Genomic DNA, 18,152 nt, shown 5'->3' on the forward strand with positions numbered 1-18,152 from the left:
CATTTTGCATTTTGATGTCTCCTCATACCTTTGGAAATTGCTTCTCCTACCCAAGATTGAGTATTATAGTCAAACATCTCAATGTTCATTATATGCAGGATCCACTCATCCATTGGGACTGATCTAACCTTTAAAGGCCCAACTATCTATCTTTTTGCCTTCTAAGTTGGCATTTTCAAAAGCCAGAGATTCAATAAGTACTCGTATAGCATCTGGGTCCTGTTACTCCTATTTGTATAGCCTTAGTTAGTCTTTGTAAAAAGTCAGTAAAGGGTTCTCTCTGGCCCTGTTTAACCCTGGTATGTGATTCAACTAGTTTTCTTGGTTCTTGAATCCTGTCCCAAGCATTTAAGGCGGCTTTGTGGCATAGGGACAAAATTTGTTCCTTGTAAAGAGCTTGAGCTTGTGGGTCCGCATAATTGCCCTCACCAAGAATTTGGTCTTGGGAAGTCTCAAGTCCTTTAGATTTTTACTGTTTTTCTAACATTTTAACCTCTTCTCTGAAATAGCATTTAAATATCAGTTGAGGTCCATCATCCAGCCAGTCATGTAGTGTGGATTTAATGCTAGAAGCCCATATCTTTACCATATTCCTAACAAATGCAGAGTGCAAGCCATAAGTGGCAGCCTGCTTAATTTTTTTTAGATCATTCATTCCTATAGGTATCCATTTACTTTCTTTGGATTCTTTTCCACCTTTAGAACTTGATGTTTTGTCAGATTACAGGGTAGGAAGCTAAAACCCTGGGTAAGTCATCTCTGACAGCTACTGGCGATATTAAATCCTGTCTTTGTACCTTCTTTCCCTGCTCATCAGCTCTAATAATTTCCTCAATCGTTTCAAATCTTTTTACTATTGTCTTTTTTAAACCCTGAATTCCCTGGCCTGCATATATTTCTAGTGATTTCATTGAGGCACCTAGCCTTTGGTCCTCATTCTGCCCTTGTGATTCCAAGGTCTGAAGTTTTTCTTTAAAGATAACATCTCATCATTGGACATTATTTGGGTAGCGTGCAGGTTGCCTTCCTGGAAAGATACTCTGTCTGCTAACCTATCATAACTTTTTAACAAATTTTGATTGTCAAATTCAACAGTATGAATTCTTTCAGATAACTTTTCAGTACCCTTAGACATGGATTCAGTTTTGTCTGTCAAATTAATGTTACCCTTTTCAATACTATTTTTTTTTTCAGAAAACACTTGATTTTTGATGATAATAATCCTGTCATCTAGCTGTTCATTATTAGTCTGTAAAGACCGTATCATTCCTAAAAGTTCCTCATTCTTGACTCTGTTATCAAACTATTTTCTTAAGGATATAATATGAAGAAAAAAACTGAGTCCCAATATTCAATAAATGGATGTATTATGATAACCGTATAAGCCTTGCAAAATACAATCTATAGTATTAGCAAAAAAGTTACTAAAAGTTTCAGTGGTAATTTTGTCTGCCATTATATAAATTTCAAGCCCATTGATTTATTAATTAGCTGTTATGAGGCCCGGTAAATTGTTTTAGATGTTATAATCTTTATTGTCCAGCAGGTATCAGGGTTGCAGAGTCACGTCTAGCAGCAATGCAACAGTCATGACACAACAAATGGTCCTGACCGCTTTAGTTTCCCGCCTTGGTACTGGTTAAATGCTGAGAAATATGGTTTGCTTGACAAATTAAAAGCAGTTAAATCAATTTTATACACAGAACAATAAGCCCAGAACTCATGGGCAGGGAGCATAAACCAGAAGTTACACAAGCTGCCACACTGCAAGGAACATGGTATTGGGCCAGGGGATATCTGCAAGCTTGGGAAATTTCCAGGTTGCTGCAAGCAGTTAGCCCTGCTGTGGTGAGGCTTTAGAAAAAACTGATTAGGTAAAAGCAAGCAATGCGGGCAGGGTTGGGAGACTTTCTGGGCTGTCGACAGGTTAGGCCTTTAAGACAGTTTACCCGGTATGTGTGAAGAAGGACACTAAAAAGAAATCCCACACTAGCTCAGAATTGAGTATAATAAAAGGTTGTTTATTTAAGGGTAGATTCACAGATCAACATCCTCTGCATGAACGGGTAACAGGAACTGAATCACGCCGCTGGGAGAGGGAGAGGGAGAGGAAGAGAGAGAGACCTAATGTGTGCAGTATATTAGCATATATAGTATAAGAGGCCACACACAAGTTGGTGGGTAACTTAAAGGCTACTGTCTGTAGAAATTCCTACAGCAGGAGACCAAGGTAGAGTATTCAGACTTTACTTTCTTAAATGATCCTGAACATCATGGAATCTGTTTATTAGGTTAATGATATTGTCAGATTTGCCTCCTAAACAAAGAATTCTGTCGGTCATAAGGAGCAATGAGTAAAAGAAAATGGAAACAAATAGTTGAGCTAGAAAGAAGAATATTTCATTGAGCTAAGTAAGGAACGATGAAAAGATGCTTTTGTGTAAAGTAGTATTTATCGCCTTGAGACAGGCAATTTGTTCTACCATTATCAAGTCAGAAATGCTTATTAAGTCTTTTAAAAAAGGAAAATATGAAACAATTGTTGTATCTGTTATTCAAAAAAACGTTTTATATATTGTTAATTAGAGAAAATAATTGGAAATTCATTTTTTTGGGAAGGATTGTGATATAATAACTTCCTACCTTTTATGCACACAGAAGGAAAACTTGGAACTTCTATTGAATAGTTGACAGTTTTTTGAAGAGTTTAATGATTGCCCTGCTAAAAATATCTTAAAAGGTTGTTTTAAACTCTAATCAGCTTATCTTGGAAGTGTTTCTTTGTTTAAAGATTAATCAAGAGACCCGCTATGGATTTAAACAGAATGCTTAGCCAGGTACTGTTGCCGTCTGCAAAGACTATCATAGTCTAGCTATCACTCAGAAGTGAATGTGCGGTTTTCTGTTTTGTTTTGTTTTAATGCCTTCTTTTATCTCTGTGTGTTTCTTGTCAGATTGGATAAAATCTGTTTGAGGGGTACACATGGAATATAATAAATATACCAAATTAGCAGTTTGGGAATATAGCAGAAGGGTGGATCTTGGCAAAATCTTAAAAGAAGTTTGCCAAAAATGTCACCTTGGAAAAAAAAAAAACTCCTTGGTTCAGTGAATTTTTTGTATGTATATTGCTTATGTGTTATGAAATTTATTTAATTGCATGTGTCCAAGGAGAAACCCATAAGTCTTGATCCAAAGCCTGTTTAAAGTGGGCATCTGAGGCCTTTGAGTTCCATTTTCCTTTCAAGAGATAAGATCAAGTAAACTACAGATTAAGGAGTGGAGAGAAAATGATAGAGAAAACAATCATGCTCTCTCAGGTGTAGCCAACATCAAAATACAGAAGAAACCTGAATTTATGAGTTTCTTTTAGCAGTGTTAACCTATCAAGGTAAACCGAGCTCCATTTTTTCTTAAATATGCTTTCTGTGTTTCTGATCTTTCTAAAGATTTATCTATCTATCTATCTATCTATCTATCTATCTATCTATCTATCTATCTATCTATCTAATCTATCTACCCATCTATTTACATTTGTATATGCGTGTTTTGTCTGCATGTAAAACTGCACACAGAAGATGGTATCAGATTCCACGGGACTACATTATTTATGGTTGTGAACTGCTGTGTGGAGCTGGGAATTGAACCTGGGCCCTCTGGAGGAGTGCAAGGGGTCTTAAACACTGAGCCATCTCTCAAGTTCCCATTGTTTGGGATTTTAAAGCAGGATGCTAGTTGTGTAGGCAGCAAGGCAGTCATAATGTCATTTTAAAATATAATTTGCTCGAAGATATATTTATCCTTAGATATATTGATGAAAATAGCAGTTGGACTTTGCAGACATCTAAAAATTAACTGGTAAACCCTGGGACTAGGTATCCATGACATATTTCATTCAGAATAATTTTCTAATTATTTAACAAATGTAATGTTCACAGTTTGTGCATTTCTGTGTTAGAAATTGCAAAGATAAAAACCCAGGTCTCCTTTTCTCTAACAAACTTGGTAATAGAAATAAGACAAAAAGTGAAGTTGAAGAGATGAACTGCTAAAGTACTTGTCGTGAAATAATTGTTTTGTACAGTGTGAAGATGTGTTGTCTCATGGGTTTAGTAAGGAACTAAATGGCCAATTGTTAGGCAGAAAGAGGTTAGGCAGTACTTGTGGACAGGAAGAGAGCTCTCTTGAGTTGAAGGAGAGTGAAGTCACTTGGAAATGCAGGGAGAAGCAAGATGATCCTGCCATGCTGAAGAAAGGGACCAAGCCACATGGTAGAACATAAATAAGAAATATGGGTTAATTTAAATTGTAATAGCTAGTTAGTAACAAGTCTAAGCTATCGACCAAACATTTATAATTAATATTACGTCTCTTTGTGGTTATTTGGGAGTTGTCTCACAGGACAGAAAATCTGCATATGAGTACTTGCTGCAAAAGATCCAAGTTTAGTTCCCAGCACTATATTGGATGGCTCATAACCATCAATAACTCCAGTTTCAGGGAATCTCGTGTCTTCTTCTGCCCTCCATGGACATGTGTATACATGTGGTACACATATATGTGTTAGGGTTTGCACAAATACACATAAATAAAAAGTATTTTTAAAAGTGATATTTGATGAATCATACAGTTAAACTGGATAATAGAAGTAATTCATTTACTAAAGAACCTTGATTTAACTACATATATCATTTAGAGTTTACTGGTAGTGGGTGATTATCAAAGAAAGCTTAATAAAAAGGAAATTTGATTTTAAAAATGAGGGCTCTAAATGTAGTATATATTGAAAGAAGAAGTGGTAAGAAAAAGAAAGGCTAGTCAGGAGACTATCATTTCTCATATCTAATGTTCTTTGAATTAGACATGGCCTGTGGTGTTAAGTGTGTCATGATATATTTTGGTATTCTCCTGCTTCTCTCTCTTAAGAAACTCTAGTCATTTGGCCTATTAATCTTCCAAAACACATTTTAAAAATGCATGTTAACTAATCTCTTTCCTGATATTATTTTTTTTCTTTGCCTAAAATGGTCCCCATCCTGCCATAAAAGATTTATTCATTCATTTGTGGTTTTGTGGTTATTTTAAGATTTGGGTATTGTAAGGTACAAACTGTTAATCTACATGAAATTAGTTGAAAGTTATAAATCAGTATAATAACTAGGGTGATGAAAGAGTGTTATGGGAGGAAGCTAAGACAATTGTATTTTAATGACCAATTAGGGCATTAGTACAGAGGGCAGAGTCCTGGAAGTGCCAGTATCTATCCTGAACCTTAGGATGCATAGGAATTTTTCTGACAGGTACAGAATAGAAAAAAAAAATGAGTTATGGTGTTTAAAGTTGAGAGAATAAATGAAACGGGCACTGAACTGTAAAGTAGGGGCTATATTTGGGCAAGCAATCAGTGTTTTTGAGCTATAAAGTCTGAAATTGGACACAGGTTGTGGGAAACCTGTGTACTCTGTTGAGGAGCTTGCACTTCATGGGGTAGTTCTTTTGAGCCCTATCATAGTAGAAACACTTACATACAGTTCCTAAAAGGCTGAAGAGACTTATGTTCTAGTTGAAGTAGAAATGATCTTCTTCCCCTGCAAACATAACACCTCTCCTTTGAAAATCACTGCTGGAGCAAAGGAGAACCACTGAAGGGCAGTAAGCCTCGGAATGACATGATCATATTTGCGTTGTGAACTAGCATGTATTAAAATGCAGATTTAAGGGGCAGATACCAGTAAAGAATTTGTTGCAAGAATTTTAGTAAAAGAAAATAAGTATTTATCACCAGGTATGATAAAGTAACTGATATGATAAAGTGACTAAATCTTATTCTGTAAACAATAAAACCAGCCCCTTCCCCAATACACATATTTATTTATTATTCATGGTGATAGTGTGCAGCCTAACACTGCATTGGTCATTTTACTGCAGCTGCCTGCCATGTACAATTTCCCAATTGTGGCCCAGCAATCCACACTTCAAGCTGAGAAGGCAGAGAACCTCCGGAGAAGTGCAGCTCTACTGAACAGCAGCCTATCTAGAGATCCTGGCCAAGAGTTCTACTATGTTTTTGCAGGGAAGAGGTTTTTCCAGAGGACAACTAAAGACTGAGAACAGATTGAGAGCTAGTCACTGTTATGCTGATCAGAGAGGCCTGAACTTGCCAGGGAGAGATTCTTTTAAACTAACTTCACTACTCCTAGAATCTATGGGAGACCATACCTCAAAAGCACAGAAATTGAAGTTTAGTAAAGCTAAGTAGTTTATGTATCTTGGTTTACTAAGAGCCTATGGCCAAGATTTAAGAGTAGAATAGTTAGCGACATCGAAAATAGATGAGCAGTCCTCAGCTTTACCTGCCTTGAATGTCTTAACACTGGTAAGGTTTCAAAGCCCTATTGGATGATTACAATTTGAGGAATGTTGAGAGTCTTATATTGAGATGCTTATCTACGGTAGGAAGGACAGAAAACTATACCTTATGGCAGTGGCTGTCAACTTGGAGTAAGCATCTGAATCCTGTTGAAACAGAGCATTGAACTCTGCCACATTTCTGATTTAGGGAGTGTGGGTGGAGCCTGGGAATGTGAATTATAAGACTCTGTTAATTACAGAATAAATTGAAATTAATTTCCATGTGATTATAAGTAAGGTGAAACATAATTTATAGAAAGCATATATGTGCGTGTGTGAATATAAACACTACATGAACCACCTTGCACTGCGGGTGTCATGGACAGTTTGCCAAGAGGACAAAGAAACTAAAACTTACATTTTATTTTGTTGTAAACACACCTTAGAAACTATTATTCTTATTCCTTTCTGCTTTCTTCTTTTATTGAAGAGAGGAGTTAAAGTACTTAATTCTTCTCTCTCCCCCCCCTTATCTCTTCTTTCCTCCCCCCCCCCCCCCCTTTTTTTTTTTGACTCCAGACTGACACTCCAGAAGCCCAGTCCAAGGCCAAAGAAATGTAAAAACTATTCTCAAGTCATAGAAACTGGGAGATGTATAAGTTAATAAGAACAATTCTTGAAAAAAATGTTATGACATGGTCAAATAAATTTAGAATAGTCAAAAGAGAAACTTGCTATCTGAAACTGTCTCTGTAACAGAATCCTAAGATTTGTCAACTCTGATTTGATTCATTTGAAAGGAATGAGATTACCAATAAATAGGTATCTTTAAAATATTGTATCTAAGGAGCAGTCTAGACTTTAAGACAATAAAATATTCTTGAGAAATTTCATCTTAGGGATACTGGAGTGTTGGCTCGGTGGTTAAGAACACTTGCTGCTTTTACAGAGTTCAGTTGCCAGTACTCAGATGAGGTAGTTTATAGCTAGCTGATCTTATCTCCAGCTTGAAGGGTATGTCAGTGCCTTCTCTTGGCTTGTGTGGGCATGCAAATAACACACGAATACATCTCTCTCACACACATACACACACTATGTAAATACATAAATAATAAATTTTAGAAAGAAATTTAAATCTCATGATGTTTTCTTTTCTTTGAATCTAGAGTAAAACAACCTAAAAAAATAAATATTTTGAATAAAATGTGTGATAATAGTTTAACTTTAAACATTAGAAATGAAGCATCTCTGTTAAGACTTGGAGAAAATAATTGACTATAAATTTTAGGCCCAAATAGTAAGGCTGATTTATTATTATTATTATTATTAGTTATCATCATCATAATTTTTATTATTAATTATCAATATAGTGGAAACCAAGCATATAGTATATAGAGAGTTTGTATCCCTTTTCATGGATATGATCTTTATAAATTTCCACAGGGAGAAAACTATCTTCCCCTGAAACATTATAAGCAATTGATGTTTCTGTAAAGCTTAAATGTTTATTCAGGTAACAGATAGTTGAAAACCATTACAACTAGTTATGTTTATTTGCTCAATGATTCCAATTTTTTCTTTTCTTTTCTTTTCTTTTCTTTGTTTCTACTTTTGGAGCAAGTAAAAGTTACTTTTGCCTTTTAAAGTAAAAGTCACTTAGCCTTCTAGTGCTACTCTTTAATTATTTAACTAGAGAAGATGTAGTTTATTTAGAAAAGGGATGGATGATTTAGGTTACTGTTCATGGTGTTTTTATTACTTAGTATTTTAGGAATACTTAAAGGAATACCTTTATTGATGATGTGACCTCTGTTTTAGTAATTTTATCTTTCTTAATTCTACCCTTTGATTTCTTGCTATATGAAGAGTTAGTATAGTTCATCTAATGAAGGGAGAATAATATTTAGTCTTGTAAAGAGTGTGTAAACTTTCAGTATTAAGGAAGTGCTTGGATGTGTATTCTTTGAGTGCTTCATAACAGAAAGCTATCATGTTCTTGACCCCAGTTACCAGGGATTGGATTATAGATCATTGCAGAAGTCATATGCAAATAAGTCTACCTGCTTCTGCTTTGCTGGATCATTTGATGTGATGCATGTTGATTGTAGTCCTTGGAATATAAATTATTCCTCAGGTGTCAGTAGATAACTACAATGCCTCTTCACAATGCAGGATTATCCGTTTTCCTCTTAATTAGTGTTGTCTACTGTTAAAGACATTTTTCCCATATCCAAGATCACCATAGTAGCATTCTGCAAGCCTTATTGTGTTACTTTTCTCTTTTAGGTCTCCAACATGCTCTGCAACTAGTTTTGTATGTGGTATAAGGAATAAATCAAGTCCCATACCCTTAATCGTCATAAAGATTACCTGATTGACTTTGTACCAGTGACTGAAAAGACTCCCTACTGTTCTACTGGGCTCCCTTTGTTACAATATAGGTCCCATATATTTCCTTAGCATTAAATGTTAATCCTTGTTAACTGAGATTTCTTAAAAACAATTCAAGAAGCATAAGAAAATTTATAACTGAATAGTTACTGACATACTTTAACAAACTAATGCAGTTTGTGATGAAAGTTACAAATTATTATTTAAAAAAATCTTTGCCCATTACTTAAGCATTAGAATAGTCAATGGATTTATTTTCTACAGTTTTACTTTCATGACCAAACATAATTCAGAAATACTTTATAAAAATACCAGAGATGAACAATTTTAATTCTTAAAGCGTTGTGTTCTGTACAGTATCTTTAAATAGTGTTATTCTGATGGTGCTTGTCTTTAAGTATTCTTTGTTTTACTTTAGAATAACTTAAACATAAGAGTAGATGGTAGTAGTCTTCTGATGCCAAAGAGAAACTGTGAAGTGCTTCCATTCATTTAATGAAAAGATAAAAATAAGATAAATTTATTGAAACATGGGGTAGTAATGGAGAAAAAAATGACATTTCAGTAACTTTATGTTCTGTTTTATTAGTTATTATTAATTTCCTATTGCATGTAACTTACAACATAAAATCTGTCATAGATTGTGTAGGGAAAATATACACAGGGTTTTATAATAGCTGTATTTTCAGGCATCAGTTGGTTCATTGCGTCCTTGGACTGCATCTTCCAGAGATGTGAAGAAACAGCTATGCCCCACCCCCTGAAGATGCCATCCATTATTCTGCAATAATAACTTGCTGAATTGACTTTTAAAAACATTCATTGTTCTGATTCATTTATACAAATAACTATTCAGTATGGTTTTGAAACTAATAATTTTTTACTATTATAGAAACAGTCACCCCTTTGAGACAGAATATGCTGTTTTATCTTTGTACCTGTGCAACTGTCTATGTTTGCATTGAAAATACACTTTATTAAATAACTAAATTTAATTATTTGATTCTACTACTGAATAAAAGTTATGTGAGTTTATTTAAAAATCTTTAACAAAACCAATGCTCTTTTCAGAGAATATTGAAACTTAATTTTTATGGTCAGCTTTTGTTTCAACATTTGTCTTTGAATATTGGATAAAATTAAAGTTTGTAAACCAGTTTCTGATATGAGGAGGCTTTTGTGTGGGTGTTGTATTTTGTTCTCTGAGCTTCCAGAGCAGGTTCACACCTAGAGAGGATTTGTACTGTATCCAGGGAAGCTAATTTACATACTCGCCTTTCCAGATCCTTCAGTTTTCTTTCTAAAGAGCAGCTTCCTGTAAGAGCCTTGGTAATCTTAACATCTCCTACACTTCATTTCTACATTCCTCCTACTTTCCAATCTCATTCCACACTACTATCTTCATTAATTAGAACATTATTTAGTCAGAAAGTACTTAGACAAGTTCATTATTTTATTTTCTCTCTTTCTTGGCTAAATAGATACCTGTGGAAGGACAGGAGCAGCAGACAGATTCCACCAAAGGGCGATGCCTGAGGAGAACTGTCAGTGTCCCGTCAGAGGGTCAGTTTCCTGAGTACCCACCAGAGGGCACCGCTAAACTAGGTAAGCTAAACAAAAGAATCACTGCGTTTTATTGGACGATTGGTGGATTTGTCTCTGCCACAGTGAAACATGTTTCTTGTTAAACCTGTGTGTTCAAGTCAGTAGCTTGTTAATTCAGATCTGAAGTTCATCGAGTATAACCAAGCAGCTGCAGTTCTTGTATGCTAATAAATTTATCTGTGCGCTACTCAGTAGAGTTGATATTTGGTTTAGGCAAGTTGGATGGCATATGTCTGCACTATTGCTGACCTCTGGGTTTTCAGAGCATTGGCAGTATTGTTTCCGTCACTGTGTGAAGGAACTTGGTATTGAGACACACCCTCTTCATAGCTGCTGGCGATTTTATTTAACTTTTTTTTTTTAATATTTATTTATTATGTATACAGTATTCTGTCTGTGTGTATGCCTGCAGGCCAGAAGAGGGCACCAGACTTCATTACAGAAGGTTGTGAACCACGATGTGGTTGCTGGGAGTTGAACTCAGGACCTTTGGAAGAGCAGGCAATGTTCTTAACTGCTGAGCCATCTCTCCAGCCCCGATAATTTAACTTTGGATGTTCTACATAAATTATATTTAGAACAGTGTTTCAAGTAGATGATGGAGAAATGTTAACCCCGTCCATTTCTGATCAGGGATAGCTTAGTGATGATCTCACTGTTCCCCAAATCAGAAACACACTAAACACATTTCAGTTGTTATATTCTAAAATAATTGTTCAATATCAAAGCAGCTAGCCTTTCCACCATTTTATATCCTATATATTATTAGGTGTTATTGTTTTGCAATATTTAAATAATTAAACTAGCACAATAATTTAAAGGAATACACAATTTAATGAAGAAACTTGAAAACCTAGTACCTGCTTTGGGACTTTTACATTGTACTATTATGTATTGATGAACCTTAAACATTTTACTCATGGATACATGGTCAGTAAATAAAATAAAATTATTTATTGTTTCTGTGGTGGCGGTCAATGTCTATAATTCTTTGACTTGGGTTGTTTTTCTAAGGTTTTTGTTGTCTAAATGTGGGTCATAATTTAAACCCTTCATTTCTCTTATGTCTTGTAAAACTTTCTGCCTTTTAAAAAATTAGGCTAGCAAATATTCTCTCCAAGTTTATTCTTTGGAGAAACCATATTCTGGTCATCTGGTTTCCTTTCAACCACTTTAGCATGTGTTGAAGTCAATGTTGGTCCACATATATTAAAAACTTACCAGAGTGTAAATGTTTTATAGCTTGTTTTATTTCACATGCACTGATATTGCATATATATAGACTGGCTAAGAGCCACCGGCTTTCATTTCTTGTTTTCATTGTTTCTGCTATATTAACGTGTTTAGGTTTTAAGGAAGTACAATCATAGTCTGAAGAGTTACTATAGAGTTCTAGAAGAGACAATTAATGACTATATAATAAGTAGTTAGTTAAATATCTGTTGTGTTCCAGATACTGTTCTTAAAGACAAAATAAAATGGTGAGTAGCAAAGCTGTCTGGTCTCAAGTCGTTTTCTGGCTTTCTAAACAGGTCTGGAGAGTGTCCTTACTAATGAGACTTAGTGACCATTTTGAGAGTTGTTTCCTAAAATTAGCTCTGAAATTTACCCTCATTAATATGAAAGGGCAAAACTTATCTCTGGAGATAATCTTTTTCATGCCAATTGAATCTTGTATTAGTTATCTTGTTTAATTTTTATTTCCTGGTGAATATTCTTTAGGCAGGATTACCTTTTGTTGAATGTTCCATTGAACATTTGTGTTTGTCACATTTGGTGCCAGTCTCAAGAATAAAAAAAGAGTATAGTAGGTTTTTAGTGTTCGTGTGTGTGCACGTGTGTGTGTATGCATGTGCACGCATGTGTGTTGGTTTTGTTTTACTTAACAAGATAAAAAATACATATTGAAACAAAAATAAGTATTTAAAGACTAATTAATTATTTGTACTGGTATCTCTGTATGCCTGAAAGTAGAAATTAAAAAAAATATGCTTAGTACATCATCACACAACAATAACTATCTAGGAAATGAAATCTAATGTGGTGTGCAGAACTTCGAGATAGAAAATTATAAAAGGTTTTAAATAAGTGAAAGTCTGTGAGGAGATTTGTACTGAGTGTTTGAGAGCTTGCCTAGCATACATGAAAGACTGGATTCAGTCCTTAGCGGTGGGAGAAAAGTGTGTGTGTGTGTGTGTGTGTGTAGCATTTTTGTATAGAAAATAGTATTCTGAGGTGATATTTTGTCAGTTTTTAGGATTGAAATTACAGAATGAGATTACTTTTCTAAGTTATCATATAGTCTTAATTTCACTTAGAAATGCATAGACCAAGAATAGCCAGGATATTTGGGAGTGGTGGTGTATACCTTTAATACCAGCACTCTGGAAGCAGAAGCACATGCATCTCTGTGAATTCAAGGCCAGGCTGGTCTGTATAGTAAGTTTCAGGCCAGCCACAGTCTTATAAAAATCAATATGTTAAAACAAACAAAACAAAAACAAAAATAGGACAGAGTAGAAGAAAACAAAACAAGAATACCTACCCTCTTGATGTCCACATTTGTTTAAACAGATCTAATTGAACAGAATTCGAAATTCTGAAATGGTTATACTTTTATGTAGGACATACATTGTTACAAAGAGGGCCTGAAAGAGCAGTAAGGTGGGCAGTCTTTTCAGCCATTGGTGTCAGGTCAATCAGATAATCCTAATGAAGAACAAGGGTCTAGGGCTTCACTTCTTTCCTAAATCATGCATAGAACCAGTTCAGACGTGTTGTAGGTTTAAAACAGGAGTCACACAGCAGACTTGCAGGGTGTCTTTAACAGAATACAAATAGCATTAATCATTAGGAAAATAACTGATTTAATTGATAAAGATTAGAAACTGTCAAAATACTAGTAAGAAAGTTAAAAGGCAAATGATGGAGCAAGACAGTGTGCTTGTAAGATCTATGATGGGACATGGTTGACTTGGTATATGCACTGGTTTCCTAGTGGAAAATGAGTGAGAGACTTGGCGCAGTATTTTACTGAAGAATTCACTGAGCAGTACACCCAGTGGTGCCTGCTGGCTCATTCGTTTAGATGAAGCTCCAAGTAGCAAAACTAATCTGTGGTGTTAGAAGTCGGGGGAGTGGTTAGTTTCAGGTAAGAGGCAGGAATTAGCAAGATGGAAGGATATGATAAGCGTCTGGAATACTTTCAATGTCCTTTTGTTGACTCAGGCAGTGCTTGCTCCACTCGTGTCCACTTTGGGATAATTCATGAATTTTGATCACTTTTCTATATGAGTGTTACACTTACCAAATCTGGGGGCAAGAGGGAGGAATGTGCAAAGATCATGTTGTCAAATAAATGGACAAAATAATTGATCAGAGAGGATGGTTAAGAACTACTATCAACTTTGTTATATGCTGCTGAAGGGAAGCATTAAGATAAGGACAAAAAAAATCAAACAGTCTTAGTATTTAGTGACATTAAGTTTCTTAGTGAATTTAGTGTAAAATAGCAGTTTCGGTGGTATGATAATAGCAGAAGCCATACTGAAATGGTTTGAAAGATAGTATATTCAGAGAGGAAATTGAATAGCAAGTGGGGACAACTCACTTTATTACCTGTCAGAGGGATGGCAGGTTGATAGATACTCGGTACGTAATGACTGAATGCGTAAGGAAAACTAATGAAGAATAAAGATGAGGAAAGATAAAGGACAGGGGATGCCAGTGAATCAGTCATGGTGACAGTATTAGTGTAGTGATATTAATGATTACTATGCCATTCTCTCTTTCTTTTTTTCTTTTTTCTGTTTTTTTGTTTGTTTGTTTGTTTTTGTTTTCTGAGACAGGGTTTCTCTGTAGCTTTGGAGCCTGTCCTGGAACTAGTTCTTGTAGACCAGGCTGGACTCGAACTCACAGAGAGCGATTCACCTGCCTCTGCCTCCCGAGTGCTGGGATTAAAGGTGTGTGGCACCACTGCCTGACTTAAATTTTTTAAAATCCTGTGTTCACCAGGGATTTTGATTTGTAGTTTTCCTTTTTCCCTTCCATTTCCTTCCCTTTCCTTTCTCCTTTTCTTTCCATTTTTCTGCTGCTTTTACCAACTGTCCTATCAGGTGTGCCAGTTGACAAGAAGAGGCCTTTCTAAGCTGTTCTCTTATCATCTTCATCCTGCTATAGTATGTTATTCATTTTTGTGAAGGGGACTAGTTGCAGTTTGCGGTTATTTCACAGTTTTTCCAGCAGATGGCAGTAAAATGCCTCAAACAAAGTACAGTTATTCAAGTCCTTTGTATATACAAACTAACCAACAGGGAGGGTCGTTCTCAGCACATTCAAAATACAGGGATTGGTGCCTAAAAACAAGATAGTAGAGTCCTTTATAATGTGACCCAGGCTCAGGATTCTCTTAATCAGCCCCAAAGCATTGATAATGTATTCTAACTTTATGTATGCTAATTGATAGTATTAGTACATATTAACACATGTTAATATTAATAAAACACTGTTGTGATTGGTAGGGCAGATAGGAAGGGAGAATGAGTGGATAAACACTTAGGAGTAACTTTTAGATTCAACCTGGATACCTAGGGATAGAAATAACACATGAAGCTTAAGCTTCTAACTGTACTCCATTCAAGCCCTAGTAAAGCTGTAGTAAAGGATTTATTTTACTCTGAAGTCTCAGTCTTTCAAGCATATGGAAAACAAGAAAGGCAAAAGTACACACACACGCACATGTGTGTGCATATGTATGCTTGCTCACTGACACTCAAAACTAATAACAGTTAGGTTATGGTAAAAGGCACTTGGAAAGAGCCATTAACTCCTTGGTCATGGTTCCCCCCCCCCCCCATTTTACTGTGTTCCCTACTTATACCTCTAGTTATATTTTCAGGGAGGATAAACAAATCCAGAAGTAACCCACGTATCCAGATTTGAGATAGCAGGAGAAATTAAAAGCAAGGTATTTTACCAAATACAGGGTAAATAAACAAATGTTTGCACACTGCAGAATGAGACTTCTTTCTCCTACTTTCCTTGCCGTTATTACCCCTCAAGCAAATATTTAGAAGAACACTATTGTGGTATTTTACTATCATAAGAGGAGAAACATGATACAAGCTTTCCCTAAGACTAGCACACGTAAAGTGAAAGACAGATACTAAAACTAGCAGACAAACAGAAAAACAGAAATACAACAAAAATGTAGGCATGGTGACTAGAAAGTCAACTGGAAATTTAAAGTAATTTTTCTCTGTTCTCAGAAAGATAACCATATGTGTGTGTGTGTGTGTGTGTGTGTGTGTGTGTGTGTGTGTAGCAGGTACTAGATGCTACATAAAACCCTGAGTTCTCGTATTTTTAATTGATGCATAAAATGTAAACATAGAGCATATAAATGGGGATAGCTTGGATTTGTTGTTGTGGTTTTGTTTTGTTTTGTTTCTTTGAGACGGGGTTTCTCTGTGTCACATTCCTGGCTGTCCTAGAACTCACTTTGTAGACCAGCCTGGCCTCTAACTCACTGAGATCTGCTTGCCAAGACAGTGGATTAAAGGCTGCACCACCACCACCCTTTGGGGATTGGATTTTAATACATGTGTCCATTGCATAATATTTCGAGCAGACTAAACATAGTTGTTTCTTCAAACATCTATCTTTTTTAATGATGAAAACTTTTAAAATCCTTTCTAGCTTTCTGAAAACTTGAGTGAACTATTGTTATTTTCTGTAGTCACTACTGTGTAGAGCACACCTAAATATCTTGCTCATCTCCAACTGTGACTCAGTAACCATTGGCCATCTATTCTTTTAACTAACCCACCTCATCTCTACCCCACGTAAACACCAGTCTCCTCTCAGCTTCACTGAGATCAGCTCTTTTAGGTTTTACATGTGAGATTATGTGTATTAGAAAATTAAACAGAAATAAAGCCTGAACAGTGTTCAGCCATAAAACCCTGACAATTGAATCAACGTGGATGTACCTATATGGCATTAGGTCAATACATCAGATACAAACGGATAAACACCCCGTATACATCTCACTTATAATTAGAATCTTAAAAAGCTGATTTCATAAAAATTATGAGTAGAATAATGGTTACTTTCAAGTGGGGGTGTGATTGAAGGTTGGAAGGGATGTGAGGACAGTTGGTTAGAGAAGTGTTACTAGGTTTTGTAACAAACACAGCAGGGTAAAACAAGGTTACATAGAACACATTATTTATCTCTAAATAGTCTAAAGAGAATTCTGAATATATTTCACCAGAAATAGTAAACATTAGGGTGATGGGTATTCTGAGTATCCTGAGGTGATAATTAGTTGGTGTATATGTGAACTAAACCTAATTGTGTACCTCATAAGCACATAAAAATGTGTCAACCAAAAGTAAAACATTTAAACTAGGGTTTGTAGCCCAGTTGATAGATTGCTTGCCAAGCATGTACAAAGCTCAGAGTTCAGTCCCCAGATCACATAAAACCGGGTATGGAACATATGCCTGTCATCCCAGCACTCAGGAGGTAGAAGAAGGAGAATAAGTAGTTCCAGTTCAGTCTTGACTACTTGACATTATTTCTTTAAAAAAAAATGCAAACCCCCTAAGGGAGGCCATACCCCTCAGAGGAGTGGGAAGGTGAAGAGGGTAAAAGAAAGAAGGGGACCGGGGTTGGTATGTAAAATGAAAAAAAAAATTAAATAAAAAATGCATATAAAAAAGTAAAGATTTTGCTCTGCATGGTGCATGAGCAGAGGATATTTTTCTAAACTATTAGATTGTAGTAATTAATCTAAAGATGTCAAGAGGTCTTTAGCCTTATTCAGGAAAATCTAGTTTCTTTCCTTACTGTAGATAAACAAAACAAAACTGTGTAAAAGAATGACTAGAGAAAGAAACAGCTAGGTTTGGGTTTTGGGGTTTTTGTTTGTTCTTTTTTGGTCTTTTCAAGACAGGGTTTTTCTGTGTAACCCTGGTTGTCCTAGAACTTATTCTGTTGATCAGGCTGGCCTTGAATTTACAGAAATCTTTGCCTCTGCTGGAATTAAAGGCATGGGCCTCCACAACACTGCAAAACAGTTTTTAAAACTGTTTTTTTAAGAGCGTGAATCCCATTGACTGTTATCAAGATAATTCCCTAGGACATTAGCTCCCCTGTTTTCTTCTTTTAAACACACAGCATAAGAACTAGGTGTAGTAGTAGCCAGGTGTGCCCTTTAATCTTAGCACTTTAGAAGCAGAAATGTGGAAATCCATGTGAGTTCAAGGCCAGCCTGATCTTTATTGTGAGTTCCAGTACAGCCAGAACTACAGAGTGAGACCCGGTCTTGTAGAAAAACAAAACAAAAACCAAACAACAAAATTGTATTCTTGGTCTACTTCACTTGCTTTGTCTTTTCTATCTAGTTCATTTTACCTATTTTCGTATTTCCAAACAATCATCTCTGTATGAATAGCTTCAAAATCTCTGTTTCTAGCTTCTGGCTTTCCTCTTAATTTAGACTTGGGATCCCAGTTGGTCATGTGAACATCTGTAGCAGCATGGTCAAAACCAAAACCATTATCTCTGTGTATCTTCCCTCTTCATTCCTTCCTATCCCTATAACCAGTTCTCGTGTGATAACTATTTCTGTTAATACGACCATTGTATCTGTTTCTACCCTGATTTCTTCCAGCTTTAAAACTTCTGTGCAGCTCATTTGGCATTCCCTTAGAGGACTATTTGAATCATATTACTTTCTTTGTTCAAACACCTTTATTATGTCTCCATTTTCTGTACTATAAGGTTAAGATTTCTTTGGT

The 18,152-nt window shown here is 35.7% G+C and overlaps 1 protein-coding gene across 2 annotated transcripts in view; it reads left to right on the plus strand.

The window, feature by feature from the left end:
• The window catches only part of Rasal2 (RAS protein activator like 2), a 293,856-nt gene that overhangs the window by 135,025 nt on the left and 140,679 nt on the right, over positions 1-18,152 (plus strand). For both annotated transcript variants that reach the window (XM_038348684.2, XM_038348685.2), the window contains exon 3: positions 10,224-10,347. In XM_038348684.2, coding sequence (XP_038204612.1) covers positions 10,224-10,347 — 124 coding nt within the window. The remainder of the gene's footprint in view (positions 1-10,223; positions 10,348-18,152) is intronic.

The sequence above is a fragment of the Arvicola amphibius genome, chromosome 12 (assembly GCF_903992535.2).
Source record: "Arvicola amphibius chromosome 12, mArvAmp1.2, whole genome shotgun sequence".
NCBI lineage: Eukaryota > Metazoa > Chordata > Mammalia > Rodentia > Cricetidae > Arvicola > Arvicola amphibius.